This window comes from Xenopus laevis, chromosome 4L, assembly GCF_017654675.1.
Source record: "Xenopus laevis strain J_2021 chromosome 4L, Xenopus_laevis_v10.1, whole genome shotgun sequence".
Classification (NCBI taxonomy): Eukaryota; Metazoa; Chordata; class Amphibia; order Anura; family Pipidae; genus Xenopus; species Xenopus laevis.
In genome coordinates this window covers 54015723-54039298 of record NC_054377.1, presented here as the reverse complement: position 1 = coordinate 54039298, position 23576 = coordinate 54015723, and the positions used below count along the sequence as shown (strand labels likewise).

Genomic DNA, 23576 nt, shown 5'->3' with positions numbered 1-23576 from the left:
AAAAAAAAATGGGGGTCCTATGGGGACCTTCGCCATCAGTTTTCTAAGGTTTTTTTGATCTAAGGAAAATCCTTCGATTGATCAATTAAAATCCTTTGAATCGTTCCATTCGATCAAACGATTATTAATTCATTCTCTGAAAGTATAATACTTTTTTTTTTTTCAAAAGGGGTTGGTTAAATTTCTGATCATAAAATTGCCAAGCCACTATACAACATCATGGTAAACCCCATATGGTGGTCCTAACTATTTGCCTGTGTGCAATGTGCATTGCAGACAGGTCAGCTCCCCTGTATTTGTCACAGGTCTCTCTGATTTATACACTACTCCATCGATTTCCCAGTCCCACAGTAACAGGAAGCACAGCGGGGGTGGTGCAGGGGCAGAACGGATGGGGCAGTGACATGACAGTTGCGGTCAAAATGCCACTAATCACTTTGGATTCAACTGACATTTCTGGCATTGATCAGTGCTCCTTATTTAGTATTTCTATTTTGCCTGGCCAGTTGCATTTCCTCTATACATATAGTTTGGGAGTGCTTCCACATTTCCCTTTGTTTAATTAACCTTTTCCCCACACAGTACAGCTCTTAGCTATATGAATGTGTGAATATGAACAACATGCATGCTGGAAACATATTTTCTATAATTTTTAGATGGAAAGAACAGTTCAATGCCACTCTTCAACCTGGACACAGAGGTAAGATAAGGCATATAACTTTGTTCAATAGCATAAGGTCAAAAGGCACAGAGCAGGTATTTGAATATTTCTATTTACACATAGAAATGTAAGCATGTCTAGAGGAATTATGGCAGATTGACTTCATTTTTTTAAAATTATTTCTGCTTTGTTTGTACATGAAATATAGGCATTAGCGAATATGTACACATTATTACAATAGGCAATCTTTTTGAGACGGGCAAACACATGCAAAACCCACAAGCAAATCAGTTCAACCGTTTGCTCAGGGTAATAACAAACAAAGAATTAGGTTAAGTAATGACTATATGATTTACTTCATTCAAAATATAGCACGACTGTTAAGGAATTAAAAGCAGATGCATGTCGGCCATGGGGTGATCTATCATGTGAAAAGAAAACAGACTTTCTGGTAATTGGACATACTTTTGTAACTGTTAGGACTTATACTGTAAGATTTTAATCACAGTCACTTTATAGCTTCACACTGGTTCTTTCAATTGTTGTTATGCCACAATGAGCCAAAATGTGTCCTTCTGAAAATCAGCCTACGCAATGGATATGGGTGCAGGCAAGGTAAGGAGCTGATTGCTGTGCAGGGGCTGCATCATTCAGCAGGCCGAGTTTCAGCAATGTGTGGCATTACCATAAGGTACCATAAGCCTTATCATCCAATGAGGCTTGGGCTTGCTACAAAAATCCCATTTATAACTTTCCCAGGGCAACCTTCCCTCCCTCCTAATTGACACTGAGGGACCACCTCCATTCAGAACCTTCTACTAAAAGGAAATTCCCTGCCTTATGTTTTAAAAAAACAATAACAGACTATTTTCATGCATCATATTCATCAAAAGAACTAATCATTTTTATTGATTTTTACAGATCCAAGAATTTGTCAAGAGAAGAAAGAGATCGATTGATTTTGAAAACAGTGGTCAGATTTTAAGATTTTTTTTTACTACATTAGTAGTGATTAAGTCTCCTAAACAAGTGTCCGGCATAACGCTAAAGCTGCCTATACATGTCCATATATGATCAGGCAGTTTTGCCGATTTTCACCATTCTGTTCATCTGGATATGTACGGCAAATCAGGGGTGGATCAAGGATCATCACGCTGAAAGAAAGTAAAGAGCAGCCACAGCTCCAGAACAATAGAAAAATGGCCATACAGATGTATGACCATTTGTACAGTATTTTGTGCTCACATAGGTTAATTCTTATTTGTGTGGCTTTGGCACCATGTGCTTTAGGTATAGGATCCATTTTTCTGGTTAATGTATCTTTTCGGAACTTAAATCACCTTACCGTAAAAGGGTGGTGCACCTTGAATTAACTTTTATTATGATGTAGACATTGATATTCTGAGACAATATGGAATTGGTCCTCGTTTTTTATTTTTTGTGTTTTTTTTGTTATTTGGCTTTTTGTTCAGCAGCTCTCCAGTTTGGTATTTCAGCAATTATCTGGTTGCTAGGGCCTAATTTACCCTAGAAACCAGGCAGTGGCTTGAATGAGAGACTGGAAGATGAACAGGAGATAGTATAAATAGGAAGATAGGTAATAAAGATTAACAAGAATAAAAACTGCAGCCTAACAAAGGCAATTCTTTTTTTGGTTTCTGGGGTCAGTGACCCCCCCCCCCTCCATTTGAAAGCTGGAAAGAGGCAGAAGAGGAAGGCAATTTTAAAAATAAATAAAATAAATAAATAATGAAACCAATTAAAAAAATTGCTAGCAACAGGGCATTCAATAACATTCTATAAGTTTATGTAAAGGTGAACCACCCCTTTAGGTTTTCTAAAGGTCATATAACATTTAAATAAACCCAATACGATTGCCTAGCCACCTACATGGATTCATGCAGCTTTGTTGGGATCAAGTACAATGTACTGTTTTATTTTTACAGAGAAAAAGGAAATAATTTTAAAAAATTAGAAGTATTCGCTTAAAATGGACTCTATGGCAGATTGACTTCCCAGAATTTGGAGTTTTCTGGATAACAGGTTTCCAGATAAGGGATACATGTACTATAATTGGCAAATCTGGTAATCACTCATAGTCCTTATGTATTTATTTCTCTTTTACAGTCATGAACAGCACTGCAATGTTTTATAGCAACTATACAAATAATGGAGGCCTCAACCTGACTGTAAGTAAGATTTAAGGAGAAGAGCAAATTAATATGTTATTACATTAATGTATTTGAACTGGCATATTGGTCTGAGCTTGCAAATGCTCTTTAGGGTTAAATACTGTACACCACATAGAGAAAACCTGATCTGCAGCCTTCAGCCTCAAGTGTGTGTACTAACAGGCACGGGATCGGCTTTTCAGCCCACTCACAAAGCAAATTTAAGCTCATAAATGATAAAGTATGCCTTTTCGCCAGCTGAAAAAGACAACCCATGTGCCATTAGAATAACAGAAGTGAAGCATTTATGGCTGTTTGATACAGTGCAGTTGCCTTGGATTTACTGTTTAATTCTTTATGCATTTACAGTACATGTTAAATAGGATCATTATGATGATGAATGATGACGAAGAAAGAAATACAACAGAACTGGTGACAATTATTCTTTCTGTTTTTGTCCAAATGCTTTTTTTTACCGATTTCAGCATCTCTTCCTCTCTACCCCCTTCTCTCTCTTTCTGTCTCTCTGTCTCTCTTTCTACACATGTTTGTGGATAAGGGATCTTTCTGTAATTTGGATCTCTATACCTTAAGTCTGCTAATAAATCATTTAAACATTAGATAAACCCAATGGGCTGGTTTTGCTTAAAATAAGGATTAATTATAACTTAATTTATATTATGTAAAAGTTACTATTTTATTATTACAGAGAAAAAAAGAAATAATTATTTGTCTATGGGAGATGACCTTTCAGTAATTCTGAGCTTTCTGGATAGTGGGTTTCTGGATAATGAATCCCATACCTGTACTTCCTTATACCTTTCAACTTGTTCTCTGTTGCAGTTTTTACTTTCTGTCTCTTGTTTTTCCATTTGCATTAGTGACTTACCCCTGCACCCCTCTTCATCTTATCCTCGTTGCAGTTAAGATTACCCCCATTTTACGTTTTTCAGGGGACCAGAAAAAAATGGTGTAAAAGCCAGGAAAATGTAAAATCAGGGAAATGTATTATGCATAATATATATGTGGGACCACAAAACAACAACAATGTAAAATGAGGGAAAACTTAAAATCAGGGGATGTAAAATGAGGGTTCTGCTCTATAAGAATGCTATTCAAAATTAAGGGGGTTATTTACTAAACCTCGATTTTTTCTGGTTGAGGTTTATAGAATTTATAGAGGAAAAACTCAAATATTTTGAGATTTATTATACCCCGAAGCTGCTAAAAGTCTGAATCTAAAATCCACCATCTAAAACCTGGCGAGGTCATGTAGAAGCAATTTCAAAATTCATACAAGTTTTGACTCAATTTTGTCTAGTCTTTTCCCGACCTGAGTTTTTCCGAGTTATTTTATTGATAAATAAAATACATTTGTGGATGGGATTTTGGTCAAGCTTTGTTTAATAAAAAGATGGGATACATTCGAGTTTTAGTAAATAACCCCCTAAATCATTATATTTTTCCATATTTCCCTCAGGAAACAGAGTTAATACTTATGGAAAATTTTACTGGCAGGATCCTGTGTGAAGATGTAAGATCATCTAATGATTTTTCTACACTGCAAAAAGTGGCATATTTTGGCATTCAGTGTGTATTTCAGTCCATTCTTTCTCCTTGCTCCAGTATTAACTGGAATTCAATAAAGGTATTTATGGCTTTATATGAGTTTTTTCCCAATTGCATAAATTCTTTGTAGTGATTACTTATTCTGTGTTGTAAAACAATATAAAAGAGGGGAAAATACTTACTTGCCCACCAGTTGCTCTATGAATTCCTCAAATCCTTTGAAATTCTAAACCTCATTAAAATATTAAAGGGATGATTCACTTTTAGGTTAACCTTTAGTATGGTAAAAAAAAAATGGCTAATTCGAAGCAACTTTTCAATTGGACTTCATTATTTCTTTTTTTAAAGTTTTTGAATGCTTTGCCTTCTTCATCTGTCTCTACTTTTCCAAGCTTTCAAGTGGGAGTCACTGACCCCCATCTAAAAACAAATTGAAGCCATGGCGGCAGTTCCAAGGTTTTACTAGCAGTTATCATCAATAGCCTCTACTGACTTGCTCCAAAGGAATTGCATTGCAGTTATTAGTGCCACATGCATTGGCACAACATCCTCACTGAACATATTAGCAGCAACTTGCATTTTATTCATAAAAAGGTGAACACAAATTTACACGTGTACTGATGCAACATGCACAATTATGCTGGGTGCAACTTAGCATGCATCCAAAATGACACTAGGCTGGTGCAATTGTTTTCTGAAGAGGAGCACCACCCTGGTGAAATATAATGCACTGAGGAGTGCCCAACAAATTGGCACCACCCAATCTATTAGCCTTTCCTTGTGCTTAAAGGAGAAGGAAAGTTGTTTGCCACTTGGCAGTGCCAAATGTTAGGCCCCCCCAGGTGAGTGTATTTTCTTACCTGAACCCCTGGGCCGGTGCTCCTATCAGCAGAAAACTGCACCAGCCAGGAGTTATTCCAGCGAACATCACAGAGCGCTCCTCTCCCTGCGTCTTCTTTCTTCTCGTGGCTGCACATGCGCATTAGAGGGAAAAGCCGAACTTTAACTAAAAAGTCAGCTTTTTCATTCTACTGCGCATGGGTCTGCCCCGGGAAATTTGAAGAAAGAAGAAGCCAGAAGAGACGCGCTCCATGGAGCTCGCTGGAATAACCCCGGGCCGGTGCAGTTTTCTGCTGATAGGAGCACTGGCCCAGGGTTTCAGGTATGTAAATACATTCACTTGGTGGTGCTTAACATTTGGCACCCCCAAGTGGTAAACGACTTTCCTTCTCTTTTAAGAAAAAATGACCATGTTCTAACTCAGAGAAGTCATTCTTATCAAAAACTAAAGTATCAACTCCCTGAAGGCTTTAAAAAACAAAAGTAAATACTAGTTTTGAGCTATTCAAATTAATTGGGCAGTTAGATTGATTTGATCAAAATTCCAACAAACAGGATGCCAGCAGGATTCCTTATTGATCTACTATTACTTATTTTTCCAAGTGGATTGAGGTCCTTAAATCATATCATCCAATTTCTTTAATGGGCCAAATGCAGCTGGAATAATAAATACAAATGTCTCACTGGTTTCTGGCTCATAACAATTTACACCATGTACATGGTTTTGGAATACCCCCAGACACACACACAGTTTGTTCCAGTTACTCTTTGTCTTCCTTAGTGATTCAAATACCGTATTAACCCTTTCTGCAATCTTATTACATTTCCATCCTTTACCCATGTTTGTAATCTTTTCAACTCATTTATCTAGCCTATTATTCTAGCATTTGTTCTTCTGTAATAATGAACACTGGGTTTTGGTCCTCCTGAAATGCATTTGATTTTCCCCCACAGAGACAATCAATGATAAACTCTGCACTTAGTATTATACAAAGGCTGCAAAGATCCATGGTGACTGCAGAGGGTGAGAAGTCGGTGGTGGAAACGCCAGTATTCTCTATGCTTATAACAAGGTAACTGCCCGACCTCCATTGCCTGTGGACCTTTAATCTAATCCTGTAAGGTCTGTGTATCCTCCCAAAGTAGCTGCATGCCGCTGTGCCTTCTGCAGTGTCTACAAATGTTGTGCTTAGAAACATGCAAAGATTGCTATTTTACTAATTAATGTTTTGCTGTATCCTTTGTTCTGAACCTAAGCAGCGCTATCTGTCCCATTTGTTTCTTAGTGTCAGTTCCTCAGAGCTAGACCAGAAGCTCCTGTCCTTTTCCAACAATACACAATCCACAAACGTAGCAGTGATCCTTCCCTCTCTGGCTTCTCTTCAACCGTCACTTAAGGGACTGACTTCTCTCCAGGTCCAGGTGAGCTTGTGAGAAAGAGCTGCTTTACAAAATGTCTTGTTTTGGTAATGCTTGTTATCGTATGACCTGGTGAGTCTTTTAACCATTGAAATGTTAAAAATCTAATTTCTCTTCACAGATGATAAGTTTTGCTCTAAACCCATTTATTTCGGATTCTACGAGTGTCTCTGGGACAGTTGCCAGTCTTAGCTTTATGAATGAAAGCCAGGAGCTCCACATAGAGAACCTGAATGATAACTTCCAGGTGTGCAAACAATACTGTGTTTGTTTATGTTATTTTAATAAGAACCTCTTTATATCACATTTAGCTCCCTTTCTAAGTTCTATTTATTTATTTTTTATAAGCTCAACAAAGAGATCTTCAGATGAGATGGTGAAACTAGGTTCTGCTTATTGTGTTGTTGATTTTTTAAATAAAATGTACCTGGCATTATGCAGCTTTTGCTCTACCTGCATCAAGGGCATTTAAAGAAAGCATAGAGGACGGTAATGCTTAGGTGGCTTTCTCCCCTAGTCTGGTTTGGAGAACAGTATATGAGCAAAAGATTAAAGAAAAATCTAATTTGGACATTTTGACAATTTCTCAAACTCTAAAGCTACAGCGTTAATAGTTTTTTTTTAAAGATACTACTTTAGCTTCTGGAGCTTCTACTTCACATGATCATACTCACTCTTTATACTTTACCTTATTTAGAAATGAATTAGAGTTGTTATTCACCTTTGAGTTAACTTTTACTATGATGTGAAAAGAGATATTCTCTCTAGTTTGCATTTTCAGCTATCTAGTTGCTACGGTCCAAATTACCCTAGCAACCATGCATTGATTTGAATAAGAGACAGGAATATGAATAGGAGATAACCTGAATAGAAAGATGAGTAATGAAAAGTAGCAATAACATTCTTTCCAAATAAGCTCCAGTTATTAAGCATTTTGATTGCATTTCTGTAGAACTTAAAGTGCCTTCACATCCCCAGGAATATCACCATTTTTGAGGTTTTGTGCCACTTATTGAATAGATAGAGACACCTATTTCTTTTAACACCTTTGTGATTTTTTATAATGACAGATCTTCCTTCCCAGAAGTCCTGCTGAAATGAAACCACCTATGTATGTGCAGATGCCTGGAGATAAAGCTTTGCAGATGTCTGTGATGGTCAGCCAACCAGGCAGCTCCTTGATTATCATCATCTCTGTAAATCACAGTATAGAATTACAGCTGTATCATGGAACTTTGCATGTGCCCGTGGCTTATACTAGTAATGACACAGGCAAAGGTTAGTAGAAATATTAATGTTACTGAATGTAATGAAATCTTGTAGCGAGTCATGTCAAATGTACGTGCCTTCGTTTCATATAAAGAGGTGTGTCATGCAGCCAATCTCAAAACTGCTTCATATGTACAAATAGTTGGTCAACTCCTTTATAAACACTGGGCAAATTTTCTCCTGGACGGTAACCCATAGCAACCGATCAGTGATTAGCTGCTTTCAGCTAGCTGCAAACTTCTAATTGGTTGCATGGGTCATTGCCCAGATGAACATTTGCCCAGTGCTTTCTCCATAGAGAAGCAACATTTGAAGGCATAAAAATATCCTTACTAATATAATTATCACTTGATTGGCAGAGTCATGTCCATTTGATTAAATATTTTTGAAACAATTACAATATGTTTTCATTGAGTGTGTATTTTCAAGAATTAACTTATAAAAAGCCCAAAATGGGAACACAATTCATTTTTGACAAATGCCAGACAGAGGAAACTTTCTCTACATTTGATGCCCAGTCTTGTGTCTGGCAAACCCTTTTCCATATTGCAAACTTCCCACATGGAAATGTCAAGCTGTAATGTGATTAGAGTTAAGTTTCAAGTTGAAGCTCCTGCCCAATGGGCTTTTTTTTTCATGAATGATGGGCTTTAAAGCAGGCCCGGACTGGCAATCTGTGGGGTCTGCAAATGCCAGAGGGGCTGCTATAAAGTGCCATAAAAAGTCAGTATTTAGTGGGCTGGTAGGGACTGTTTGGGCCTCTGTGTTGGCTGATTGGGCCTCTGTGTACCTGAAATGCCAGGGCCTATTTTAATTCTCAGTCCGGACCTGCTTTAAAGGAGAAATAAAGCTTAACCAAAGAAGTAGGCTAGAACTATTGTACATTATGTTTTGGGCTTCTGAATCTGCCTTAGGTAACCACTTCCTTTTATGAGTAAAGATCTGTGCCTCCAAAGATGCCCCAGTAGCTCCTAATCTTCTTTTTTGCTGATTCACTTCATACATGCTCTGTGCTGCTGTCAGTTATTATGCTTAGGGAATTACTCAAAATATGCAGTTCATATAGAATACAAATGTTGCAATATAAGGTTGATGATCAATTAATACAGATAATTACTACATGGCAGCACAGAAACCAATGCAATTAGCATCTGAATTTAATAATCAGCCCTGTAGCATCAGCTTACATACAGGCAACCCTAATTTTCTGCTTGATAATTTGTGACAACCCCTAAGCTTAGAGCCCACAGCTGTTCAGAGCCCACTGAGCATGTGAGTGTCACGTACACTTTCCAAGATGGCCACCCCCTGTGACAGGTTTGAAATCCTGGGTCATTGCTGATATCGAGAGGTCAGTATATAAAATATGGCATTTTTAGTTCTATTCATTTTTAGGGTTTAGTTCTTCTTTAAAGCGCTGGGTCACCTTTAAGTTAACTTTTAGTATGTTATGGAATGGTCAATTCTCAGCAACTTTTCAGTTGGTCTTCATTATTTATTTATTGTTTTTTAATTATTTGCCTTCTGACTCTTTCGGAATTTCAAAAGGGGGTCGCTGACCCCATCTAAAAACAAATGCTCTATAAGGCTAAAAAATGTATTGTTATTTCTACTTTTTATTACTCATCCTTCTATTCATTCCTCTCCTATTCATATTCCAGCCTCTTATTCATATCAATGCATGGTTGTTAGGGTCATTTAGATCCTAGCAAACAGATTGCTGAAATTGCAAACTGGAGTATAAAAAGCTAAATAACTCAAAAACCACAAATAATAAAAAATGAAAACCAATTGCAAATTGTCTCTCTCCATCACTCTCTCCATCATACTAACAGTTAACTCAAAGGTGAAAAACCCCTTTAATGGAATAAAGAAGCAACTAGTGGCAGATGAAGACTACATGGTTCCTGAAATAATATGCTATAATTTCAAATTGGGGAAAATATTTATAAATATGACCTTGATTGGCAATTTTTTCTCATTTACCTTTAACTCGATTGAATTAAGTCCCACTGAAATATACAACCTTTTCTTATTCAATGTATAATTTAGAAAACTAAATACTATATTAGCTTAATGCTTTTCCCACAGATTCTTATACATGGATTTTGCACCAGGAGGATTTTTCAGACACTGCTTCTCTGCAGAACTTCCTTATTTCTCCTATCAATTCTTATTTGAACCAGACACTAGATCTGGGTATCATCTCATTCACTTCTCAGTGCGTATTTCATGACCCAGCTACAAACCAATGGGAATCTCATGGCTGCAAGGTAAGGCTGTAGGCTGTATATGGCACCATGAATAGATTGTGGTCCTATTATCATCTTTATGTAAAACGCTAAATGGGGTAATTTATTAAAGCTTGTAATGGCTCATTTACTACTACCACAGAACACTAAGGACACAAGCTAGGAGGCATGATATGGGGCACCTACATCTCTCCTACCTTCCACCCACACATATACAGTCACTGGATTAAGGATAGCCCTGTAACTCTTTGCGCTTACCAAACGGAGCTCAAACAGTTAAGGCCCCCATAAAAGCTGATAAAAGCTGCCGACAGACCGAGTCAACAGCTTATTGGCCTGTGTGTGGGGCAATCAGACGGGTGTCCCCAATCGGTATCTGGCCGAAAGTCAGCCAGATGCTGATCGGGCAGGGTAAAAAATCCCGTTGGATAGCAGCCGCATCTTTTCGTTGATGTGGTCCCGCAATCCGACCGCCCGTATGACCTCCATTCTGATTCGATTGTTGGGCCCTAGGGCCCACGATCAGATCAGCCGATATCACCCACCTTAATGTGAGCATATCTGGCAGAGATCCACTTGTATGGCGACATCGCCAAATGAGCGGAACTCCCTGTGTATGGCCACCTTTACACTGCTTTTCTGTATCCAGTGCTAGGCATTTGGGCATACAGGCAAGTTGTAAAGTGTAAGTAACAGTAGTGCATGGCACTTATTTCTTGCATTTTGCACCTGTCTTGCATCATTTTACACCCAGTATTGAAAACATTGTCCTAGGTCTTCTAACTCATAGCAACCAAATAGTTTTTTTTTTTATAAAAACAGGTACCCAGAAAAATCTTTTTACTTGCTATGGTTACTAGACTAGGTGAAAACTTTGCAACTTTTACTAATTCCTCTATAAGGGTTTAAAGTTCAGTCGTGAAGCTGCCTTCTTATTGATACAATACTGATTACCTGCTTTAGTGCAATGTCCAACATTTTACATGTTCAGTATACTATTCTTAAGAATCTGTCCCTTAACTGTGTCTTGATTGAATCCCCAATATGTTTCTTTGTGCTTCAGGTAGGCCCACAGACAACAGTGGCCAATGTTCAGTGCCTCTGCAATCACCTTTCCTTTTTTGGATCGTCGTTTTTGGTTCTTCCAGTGCAGGTTGATGTCACTCGCACAGCTGAGTACTTTTCAAAGATTTCGGAAAACCCTGTCATCGTTGTATTACTTGCATGTTTCTATGGGTGTTACATAATTGCGGTCATATGGGCAAGGCGCAGGGATCTCCAGGACCAGGTAACTGTTTTCATTCTCAGTTTCTTATTAGAACTCCGATTAACCTTTAATGAGGTCTCTGTTTTTTAAACTAAAATACTACCGTAGTCTAATTTGTACATCAATAAAGAGGTGGTATTGATCAATATACATTCCCTGGTCCCCTGTCTCATAACTATATATGCAAGTGCATGTATTTACAAAAACAAGGGTTTTTTTAGTTACAAAATTATGATCATAAAATTGATCCATCCCACATCAAGTTAAACCCCATATGGGGTCCCTAACTATTTACCTCCGGTCATAATATTCAAAGGCTGGCACATCCCTGCATGGTAGCATTTCTTGGGATAAGTGTCTCCTGACTTAGGCATTGGTTTCAATTAGAGGGCTTAGCCCTCCCCCACTATTAGCATTTAGAAAAGAGAGAAATGGCAAGACCATTTAGAACCAATGACTATGTAGTATGTCTTCATGTTCTGGTTTTTTCTGATCCTTAAAGCCAATTTTGCTTTGTGTAATGATTCTGTCCTTGTATTTTTCTGCAGAGTCAATTAGCTGTGCTGATTGATAAAGATCCTTGTGCACTCTATTATTATCGAGTCATCATATGTACAGGGCATTGGAGGGGAGCTGCTACTAGTGCAAAGGTACAACAGCAAATACACTGTATAAATACATTATTACAGTACAACAATTGCAAATAATGGATGCATAGTTATACACCATGATATCATAACATGGACACAGAGGTAGATACAACATGCTGTACCCTTCCACTTTCAGGTGTCTCTGTCACTATGTGGATCTGATGGTCAGTATGGTCCTATTCTTCTCTCTGGCGGCAGGCGGCAATTGTTTAAAAATGGCAGCATAGATATCTTCTTTCTAGCCACACCATTCCCTCTTGGGGAATTGCAAAACATCACCCTTAGCCATGATGGAACAGGACCAAAGAAAAGCTGGTAAGGAGGAGACTAAAATGTGACATTCAGGGGTTATTTACTAAACCTCAAATTTTTCTAATCAAGCTTTTATTTTTAGCAAAAACTCAAATTCATTGTGGAAAAAAACTCGAGATTTATCATACTCCGATGCTGCAAAAAGCCTGAATCCGAATATCCACCATCTCAGACCTGTTGAGGTCGTGTATAAGTCAATGGGAGTGGCACCTATCTCAATTTGAAGTTATTGTGGTCTGCACTGGGTTTAGCCCGAAAATCGGACTTTATCTCGGTTTTCGGACAAAAACTTGCAAAAAATCGGCATGGAAGCTTTTTTTATTGGGCCAATGCGATACATTTGTATTTTAGTAAATAACCCCTTCAAAAAAAAGCAGACAGAGAAAATATGTTTTTCTTTATTAAATAAATAAGTACTATTAATATATTTTCCTTCTCAGGGCCAGAGGAAAGAAAAAGTTGATAGGGCTGCTGAAGTTAATTAATACTCCTCTGTGTTTTAAAAAATAAACACTCTGAACATTTAAAGGGATACTGTCATGGGAAAACATGTTTTTTTCAAAACACATCAGTTAATAGTGCTGCTCCAGCAGAATTCTGCACTGAAATCCATTTCTCAAAAGAGCAAACAGATTTTTTTATATTCAATTTTGAAATCTGACATGGGGCTAGACATTTTGTCAATTTCCCAGCTGCCCCTGGTCATGTGACTTGTGCCTGCACTTTAGGAGAGAAATGCTTTCTGGCAGGCTGCTGTTTTTCCTTCTCAATGTAACTGAATGTGTCTCAGTGAGACATGGGTTTTTATTATTGAGTGTTGTTCTTAGATCTACCAGGCAGCTGTTATCTTGTGTTAGGAGCTGTTATCTGGTTACCTTCCCATTGTTCTGTTGTTAGGCTGCTGGGGGGGTGATATCACTCCAACTTGCAGTACAGCAGTAAAGAGTGATTGAAGTTTATCAGGGCACAAGTCACATGACTTGGGGCAGCTGGGAAATTGACAATATGTCTAGCCCCATGTCAGATTTCAAAATTGAATAAAAAAAAATCTGTTTGCTCTTTTGAGAAATGGATTTCAGTGCAGAATACTGCTGGAGCAGCACTATTAATTGATTCATTTTGGAAAAAAAATTTTTTCCCATGACCATATCCCTTTAAGAATGGGATTGTTGCCATCTGTGGCAACCTTAGAAACTGATATTATTACAGCAATGTTCTACAGAAGAAACAGAGAGGACCATGACAGGGCAGCATCAAACCAACTGTGACTGCTAAAGGCGTTTACCGTTAATCATTTAGATGCTTTCTAGCTTGTCTAAAGAACAGTTAATGTGAATGCACATCATGTCAGCTAGTACTTCAGCCTATTTACATGAATTGATGTTGAAAATGGACTTGATTATGGTAGATTTGGCTGGTGTTTCTCTTTATCTGCTTCCCATAGGAAGGAGTAAAACTGAAGGTATTCCAGATTAGGGTTTTTTGCCATATTCTGGATCAGATGGAAGTTAGGATTCATTTGAGCAATAGATTGATCTTGGACATGTATGTTTAGTTAACCTCATCTATTATGTAAATATGTTGATATCAATCCACATAAAGTACAGTGAAAACGATCTTGTGGTGTTAAATGCAAATTCTTCTCATTTATACAATTTTATTTTATTAAATTTCCCCTATAGTGTTTTTATAAGGCTTCTAGGCTTTTTATAAGTGTTCTTTTATTCTAAATGCTAATGCTAAAGTGAGATATAGGACTAAACATCTTCTATTGTTTGTGGAACACTTTCCATATTATTATTCCCCATATCCAGTGATATAATCTTCAGTCCTGGGCACAGCAAATATCCAATATTATACTCAAGCATGCATACTAAAACTTTACTAAAATGTTATTGGTATATAACAGAGCTAGCACTGGGATGTTGATGTGGCAAGACCTTTAGTCTCAGGCTGCAAATGGCCAGTTTCTGATAAATGCAATGTGTAAAGTTTTGGTGGATTTAGATCCAAGTTGCTAATTGATCTCTTTATCTGCAACTCTGAAAATCTACCAAGGAACTTCACATTAAACATAGGACAAAACATTACTGTAAATTTGTGGCAAATAAACTAAGCACTGTATATTTGAGGACATAGTAAAAGACAGGTAGAATATTTCTATATAAGGTATTTTATTAACTATTGATTGTCCATCTTAGTGTGCAGGGTTATCTCATCTATGAATGATACAAAGAGTTATCATCAAATGTGAGTAAAGAGAGAAAATATTTGTGATTGGGAAACCCTTGCTGAGAGTAGAATCATATTGTTTTGCCTACAGGTTTGTTACCAGGGTCACTGCTCAAGATGTACAGCTCAAAAAGAATTGGCACTTCACGTGTAATGCATGGCTTTCAGAACCTCCCAGAGGAGATTCCCTAACTAAGACCTTCTGGGCAGCTAATGAGCTGGAACTAAGAAGCTTCAGGTAATAACAAGCACATCTACTGTATATTAAGTTATAATTAAGGGCTGCACTGCAAGCTGGGCTGTCATTGTTAAAGGGGTTGTTCACCTTCAAGAGAAATTTTTGTATAATGTAGAGAATAATATTCTGAGACAATTTGCAGTTGGTTTTCATTTATTGTTATTTTCGGTTATTGAGTTATTTAGCTTTTTATTCAGCAGCACTCCAGTTAGCAATTTTAGCAATCTAGCTAGGGTCCAAATGCACTGATTGGAATAAGAGACTGGAATATGAATGATAGAGGACCTGGATAGATAGAAAAGTAGCAATAACGATAAGTTTGTAGCATTACAGAGCATTTGTTTTTTAGATGGGGCCAGTGACCCCCATTTGAAAACTGGAAAGAGTCAGAAAGCAAGTAATAAAAAACCTATAAAAAAAGAAATAATGAAGACCAATTGAAAAGTTAACTAAAAGTTAACTTAAATGTGAACCACCCCTTTAAGATAGATAGATAGATAGATAGATAGATAGATAGATAGATAGATAGATAGATAGATAGATAGATAGTAGAGAGATAGATAGATAGATAGATAGATAGATAGATAGATAGATAGATAGATAGATAGACAGATGATAGATAGATAGATAGATAGATAGATAGATAGATAGATAGATGATAGAGAGATAGATAGATAATAGAGAGATAGATAGATAGATAGATAGAGAGAGAGAGAGAGATAGATAGATAGATAGATAGATAGATAGATAGATAGATAGATAGATAGATAGATAGATAGATAGATAGATAGATAGACAGATAGACAAATAGATAGATAGATGATAGAGAGATAGAAAGTGATAGATAGATAGATAGATAGATAGATAGATAGATAGATGATAGATGATAGATGATAGAGAGATAGAAAGTGATAGATAGATAGATAGATAAATAGATAGATAGAGAAAGAGAGATAGAGGGTCGGACTGGGCCAGCGGGACACCGGGAAAAAACCCGGTGGGCACGGCTCTTGTGGGCCCCGCCGGCCCAGACCCGCTGCCTGGATAATCGGAAAAAAAAAGACGAAAGTAAATAAAAAAACACACACATGCATCAACAAAGCTAGGGGGACCCTGGCCCACCAGTCCGACCCTGGATAGATAGTTACATTTTTTTAATAAAGAGGTAGTCAGCATGTATATGACATTTAATAACACGGTATATTATTTATTATATTATGTGAGTATATTGTAGATGGAGAAACTTTAAGCAGCTTTTTATTTCAGATTATTATTTATTGTATTTATTCAACTATCCTTCCTAATTCTTTATAACTATATTTCCCCTTATATTTTGACATCCAAGACGTGCTGTTATTGCCCGTTACCCTAACACATGAAGAATTAGCAATTTATCACAGAATACCATTTGCGTGTGTTTTCTGTTTTATCTTGTCAGAAACATATTTGTGAAGAAGACACTGAAAGATTTGCATGAGGAGCACATCTGGATCTCTGCCTTCAATCCGCCTCCCCGAAGTTCATTTACACGAGTACAAAGAGTGTCCTGCTGCATGGGTCTTCTTCTCTGTACCATTGTCATCAATCTGATGTTCTGGGAGCTGCCTCAGGCCTCCTATCCTGTGATTATAAGTATGGGTGAGGGTTTGCATAACAAGAAGCCATTCGTGTAATGTGATGTGCAACTAATTCAAACCTTTCTTAACACTACAAGCTCACTATAGGGCACTCTGTCATTTGGCTGCTGTGTCTTCTAGGAAGCTTTAACCTTACATGGAAGGATATCATGATTGGCTTTGAGAGTGCCCTTCTCATGTTTCCAGTCAACCTGCTCATCATTTATATCTTTCGCAACACTCAACCAAGAGATATTAAGAAAGAAAGGATAAAATCCAAAAATAGTAGCAACAAGCACCACTGCACAATCTCAAAAACCCCAGCCATGCCACCAAGTCTCACTTCAGTGTTAGAGGTGAGAGAGAATATTATATGACTTTTCTTACATAATGATGTAATGTGACAAATTAATTTAGCATCTTACAGAACCTTTATAGGCCCCAAAACAACTCTTGGGTTTGCTGTCTTGTTAAGCCCCTTTTTTGGGGGGATAGTCAAATATTTATTTGTAACTGAAACCATCTTGAAAACACATGATTGGCCAATGCAGACTTATAATTTATAGACATTCATAAATAATACTCATGAATCAGTTGCCAAGATACAAAAAAAATGTGTTACTGAGCCAAAGTTTTACTTGATATAATATAAAAACTCTTATGCTTATAGCATTAGAAATGTTCATCCAATTTTTGGAACAGTTAGCAAAAAATAGTAGCTGTTGGCTTGATCGCCCTGTGGGTGTTGAACCGTTTTTTATTTGTTTTTATGATTCTTTGATGTCATCTATCACAATAAATATTTTTTGTAATAGGATTTAGAGAAGATTGTGCAAATTCTGAAACGAGATTCTGAAGAAAATGGGCAAGAACAGGAGATGCCATTGGACTCAACCTGTAAAATCAGCTTTCTCCTGCAACTTATTACAGAAATGCTGCACAAGCAGCCACCACCTTCAAGTAAACCTCATTTCTAGGTGTAAAAAGGTGTCATGATATTCACTAAAATCCAAGAAAAATGTAACACCTTAATTGCATAGCTGCCATTGGATTTTATAGTGGCATTTAACTTTGGAGTAGCTGCACACATTACCAATTTTATGTTGTATAATAAAAAATTGCTAATATAAGGAGATGTCCAAGTGCAATTAAAAGCACCTTGTGTGGTTACCTTTTTTAGTCACAGGTATACTTTGGAAATTGTAACACCTAGGCATATCTTTTCGAAGGATGCGCCGAAACCACTATTTTGGATTTGGCCGAACCCCCGAATCCTTTGCGAAAGATTCGGCTGAATACCGAAGCGAATCTGAATCCTAATTTGTATATGCAAATTAGGGGTGGGAAGGGGAAAACATTTATACTTCCTTGTTTTGTGACAAAAGGTCATGCGATTTCCCTCCCCGCCCCTAATTTGTATATGCAAATTAGGATTCGGATTTGGTTTAGACGAACAGAAGGATTCGGCCGAATCTAAATCCTGCTGAAAAAGGCTGAATCCTGACCGAATCCTGGATTCAGTGCATCCCTAATCTTTTCACACCTCAGACCAGGTGACATTTTATACCGAAAGTCTTTAGTCCCTATTGGTAAATTTGTATACGTTTTAGTAGATGAGGGCAGGCCTGGATTTGTGGAAAGGCAACCTAGGCCCGAGCCTAGGGTGGCAGGATTTTAGGGGGGCATGCTGCCCACCCACACTGGGGATGTGCTGGAGATACAATCATTTTTTAAATCCCTATTGCTCCGGTCCAGATGATGAAAACTTGCACGAATAAAGGACAGGGGACAGGGGCGACAAACGGCAGTGGGCCTAGGGGCACCCACTATGTAAATCCGGCCCTGGATGAGGGTTAATTTAATATTGTGCAAATTTGCTTTAGCTCTAGCAACTTACAGAAACCAATCAGCAGGTACCATCTGCCGTTTGACAGTAAACATCTGATTGGTTTTTATGTTTTTTATGTTTGCTAGTGCAGTGTAATATTTCATCAGTCTGACAACATTGATTTTGTCATTTTTTTCCATAGTTTCTGATTCTCAATGTATTTAATATACTTCTTATTCCCAATTTAAAAATACTGTATACTATAGTACCCTCTCTTTCAAGCCATTAAATTCAATGTGCAACAACATTGTGTGGTGTTTGTCACCACATCTGGGTTTTGTTTTCCAGATCTGGAGGAAACTATACCCTTGACGCATCTCTCCAGTGAAAGCTTGCGCTTCTTATTTTGTGCGCACTACGTCTCTCGGAAGCTTATGAAAGTGTCTTGTGATCTGCAGAGAACTGGTGGCCAGGATTTTGAAGACAAGCAGCACTATGATGAATCCCTGAAAAGGCTGCAAATCTTACTTGATGTGCTGAAAAAATGTGTCCCTCCATTGCCTACACAAAGGTGATCTTATATTGTAGCAATATACTCTAATCAAGGGATGCGTGATTAGCATTAGAGGTCTACAAATCCCAGTATTCCTCAAGTGAAGATGAAGTATAACATCTGAAGTGCCAAACATTGTGTATTCCTCTTTTAAAAAGTAAAATGATGTTTTAACAGAACAATCTTTGTTACAAAAAGTCTTCCTTGTTGGAGCATTAAAGTTGTGGTTCACCTTAAAGTTATCTTTTAGTATGTTATAGAATGACCAATTCTAAGCTCTGTAAGGCTACAAAGTTATTGTAATTGCTACTTTTTATTACTAATTGTTCCATTCAAGCCTCTCCTATTCATATTCAAGTCTCTTATTCAAATCAATGAATGGTTGGCAGGGTAATTTGAACCCTAGCAACCACATTGCTGAAACTGCAAACTGGAGAGCTGCTGAATAAAAAGCTAAATAACTCAAAAACCACAAATAATAAAAAATGAAAACCAATGGCAAATTGTCTCAAATATCATCATCATATCAAATTCTATACATCATGCTAAAACTTAATTCAAAGGAACAACCCCTTTAAGATTGATCAGTCTTTGATATCTTTCATACAGGTCCCCATCTAAGAAACCAAAAATACATAAACGTCTGCCATGGTGGTTCCTGTTCATTGGCTGGTCCCTTCTGTTTTCCATCAGTGCTGTGTCTACTTATTTTACTATGATGTATGGATTCCAATATGGAAGACAGAGCTCTATTCGATGGATCGTTTCAATGGTCCTATCACTCTTCCAGAGTATATTCATTCTGCAGCCTCTTAAGGTCAGTTCCATTGGATCAAAGTAGTCTTTTCTTTCTAGGATCTCTGCTAGTCCAATCATCATACAACCTAAAGATGAGATTTCTTGAACTTTCAGGCATAAATACTTTCCTTTGTCCTTTGTTTCCAAATGTTGTGGTCGCTTTTTTTTACATTAAATCTCAAATATCTCAATTTTAAAATGCACATACTGTTAATATGGTGGAATCTGTTGTCTGTAATATTTGGAATATTTATGCAGATCTTGTTTTATTTATGAATAATATTTGCAGTCATATGTCATATTCTTTCTTTCACATCTCCTTACCTCTGTATCTGTCCCTTATGTGTGCTCTGTTTTCAACTCAGGTGATTGGATTTGCCCTGTTTTTCACTCTTGTTCTAAAGAAGGTTGAGGTGGATGAGGAGTTGGAAGGGGAAATGATAGCTTCAGGTTTGTGCATGATCATTATGACTTTTTTATTATGCGTCTTTTGGGTTTTTGTACGCCTTTCTAGACTTTTCTTGTTCTTAACTTGGTTCATCTTAGGACATATAAATAGTTTGCTTTAACTATTTCTATGTAAGTGTAGACATGTGTGTCTTTTATTCTTTAAATTAAAGTGTACCTCATCCAGTTAACGTCTAGCTCCTTTCTTCTCTTTGTCTTATATATACATAAATATATGGAACAAAAACTAGCACTCAAGAGATATAACAGACTCTTTGGAAACTGCAGTAATATCAGAGATGACTGAGGACCCAGTGGATCCCTTTCTCCAGATTTAATGAAATTAACACAATAACTACCTATCTTTAAAGGGGAACTGTCGCAAAAATGAAAATTTAATATTAACTCCGGCATACTGAAATAAGAAACATTCTAAATACAATCAACTAAAAATTCTGTACTGTTTCTGAAATAATCAAGTTTATCTTTACTATTCCTCTTTTAGCATCAGTTTCTCCTCTCCCGTCTGTCTTCATTCAGGAATTGGGTGTCAGGTGTATGATCCAATATATCTTATAGGGGGGCTCCTTTTGCCTAGAAGATGTATTAGAGTTCACTCTCTAATTTCACTCACTGAAATCACCATAAATCATGTCTCTCTACATGCAAATGTGTGCAAATTCAGTTATTTTGTTAGATTTTGTTTGTACTGGAATCAGTTATTTGAATTAGCTCTAATACATCTGCTAGGAAAGGGAGCCCCCCTATAAGATACATTGGATCATTCATCTGCTGCAAGTAGACAGAATGAAGAGAAACAGATGCTGAGAAAGGAATAGTGAATATAAAGTTGATTCTTTCAGAAACAATGCAGAATATTTAATTGATTGTATTTACAAAGTTTCTTACTTCAGTATGAAGAAGCTTACATAAAATTTTCATTTTCGCAATAGTTACCCTTTAAAAGGGCACCTGTTGGGTAAAAATGTTATCCCCAACAAAAGGTGCGGGTTAATAGAGCCTGCATTCCAGTTGGGGATAACAGTAGTTTTTTTTATATAAAACAAATGCCCCCTGCTACTGCTAGGCTACCCACACTGGGAGGGAGCTCCAGGTGCGAGTAGTCATGTCCGGTCACTCGCATGCGAAAGTTACCGAAATGCTCATTATGTGCACGCGCGTGATGTCACATGCGCGTGACCGGACATGGCTGCTCACTGGCGGGGGGCATTTTTTAAAAAAAATCTACTGTTATCCACAACCGGAAGGAGGGCTCTATTAGTCCGCACCTTTGGTTGGGGATAACATTTTTACCCAACATGTGCCCTTTAAGGACATTGTGTTCCCTGTGGTCTCTTGGCTTCACCTCATACCAGCAGCTTGTACCCAGGCCTGTTCTCATTAAAGTGGAGGCTAGCAATATGTAGTTTAGGGTAGACAGTGAAATAGTCCCCAAACTGAAAATTGTACCAAGCGAAGGTACTAATAACTATTCAACTATTCATATGCATCATACCAACAACCAAAGGTTGATGGTTCTGGGAGTAACAATAGCTAAAGGATCAAAGATCTCTGATTTTTTTTCTGAAGTTTGGGTCCCCTCTATTTTAACTATGGCTACTACCAGCAAGTCCTGCTCAATGCCTCGATTCTTTGGTCTATAAACTTTTCAGTTTTGGTAAATTTTTGTCCATTTATCATGGAAACATTTTTCTGCCCTAGATTATGTGGTGCATGACACACAAAGTGCTTTTAGTTTTTTTAGTTTTTTATTTATGAGAAAAATCCCACTACCTGTGTCCACGCAGGCAATATTTCTCACCATCATACGAAGTACCTGATCAAATAAGGATGCATTACTCTTGGTGGTCATGGTGTACTAGTACCATTCAGAACACTGCACGTGAACACTGCTCATAAAGGGGTTGTTCACTTTGAAACACTTTTTTCAGTTGAGTTATTTTCAGATTGTTCTCCAGAAATAAAGACTTTTTTCAATTGCTTTCCATCTTTAATCTTTCACCATTTTTACAAAATCTAAGTTTAGGGGCACATTTACCTAGGGTCGAATATCGAGGGTTAATTAACCCTCGATATTCAAATGCCGAATTAAAATCCTTCGACTTCGAATATCGAAGTCGAAGGATTTTGCACAATTCGTTCGATCGATCGATTCGTTCGAACGAATAATCCTTCAATCAGAAAAGTGTTAGCAAGTAGCAAGTAGGTTTTAGGTGGCAAACTAGGGGGTCGAAGAAATTTTTAAAGAAACAGTACTTCGATTATCGAATAGTCGAACAATTTTAATTTCGAATCATTAGATTCGAAGTCGAAGGTTGTAGTCGAAGGTCGAAGTAGCCAATTCGATGGTTGAAGTAGTCAAAAAAAACATTCGAAAATCAAACTATTTTTCTTTTATTCCTTCACTCGAGCTTGGTGAATGGGCCCCCAAGTTTCTACATTTATTTGATACATTTTCAACAGTATCTGGAATATTAGCAACTATTGTATCAATTTTAACAGCTGCCTTTAATGAAACTCTGGGATTCTGCTCAGCAAGGACAAAGATTACAAATGTATCAACTAAATGTATCAATTTAAAACAGTTGCAGGTTCATCATCCACCCCCCTTCCCAAAGCTGCTTTGGAAAGACATAAGAAGGTGAAAATTAAACTTTACACTTCAATATTAGAAAATCGTTCAGAAATAAAAAATATAAAGGTCTGTCTGATGAACTATCTGAAAACAACTAAATTGCAAAAAGTGTTTGAAAGTGAACAACTCATTTAATAGTCTTTGCTGTAGCACTCAACAGTCTAAATATTGTGTCTCTGTTACAGATTTGTACCACAAATATGATGAAGCAGTAATTTGACTGATTCTCTGACTCTTCTGCCAGCGGATTTTCCTGGACTACCAAGGAAATTAACCCAGTAAAGAACGTGCAAACCATTTTCATAAGACCATTAGGTCTTATTTCACTAGCAAAACACTAACTAAACAACCAATTTTTTTGGAAATTATACTTTGGAACTATGTAGTTACTGTAGAATTGGACAATAAAATGCAACAGTAAGGGTAATGGTACACCTGGAGATTCGGGAAGATTTAGTCGCCTGGCTGCGATTTGTTTACCGAAGTCCCCCGAAGTTTCCTCGTGAGGCAACTTCGGAAAACAAATCGCCACGAGTGCCATGCCGCAGGTGTTTTTTCATTGTACCAGGCGGAAGACATGGGGAAGCAGTTCACCCCAAAGAAGAGGCAATTAGTCGCCTGGCGACTAAATCTCCCCGAATCTCACAGTGTGTCCTGTCCTTACCATAAAGCAATCATTCATAGTATATTTTATACCTGCTATGCCATTAAAGGGACACTATTGTAGTAACTATATGTTATATCTTATATGTGATTAGTGAATCTTGTATTTCATTAAAACATTAATGTCATACCCCA

At 37.4% G+C, this 23576-nt stretch overlaps 1 protein-coding gene across 1 annotated transcript; it reads left to right on the top strand.

Moving 5' to 3' along the window:
- The first annotated feature begins 135 nt into the window (after positions 1-135).
- LOC121403016 (polycystic kidney disease protein 1-like 2) lies at positions 136-23576 on the top strand. The gene is made up of 21 exons (XM_041590180.1): positions 136-700; positions 1583-1634; positions 2789-2850; positions 3202-3264; positions 4313-4480; positions 6196-6314; positions 6528-6663; positions 6782-6907; positions 7731-7938; positions 10021-10202; positions 11245-11469; positions 11997-12098; positions 12235-12413; positions 14734-14880; positions 16319-16518; positions 16638-16852; positions 17312-17456; positions 18673-18895; positions 19487-19694; positions 20041-20125; positions 22964-23576. Exons 1-21 carry the CDS (start codon positions 674-676, stop codon positions 22996-22998), a joined length of 2907 nt encoding a protein of 968 aa, XP_041446114.1. The 5' UTR covers positions 136-673; the 3' UTR covers positions 22999-23576.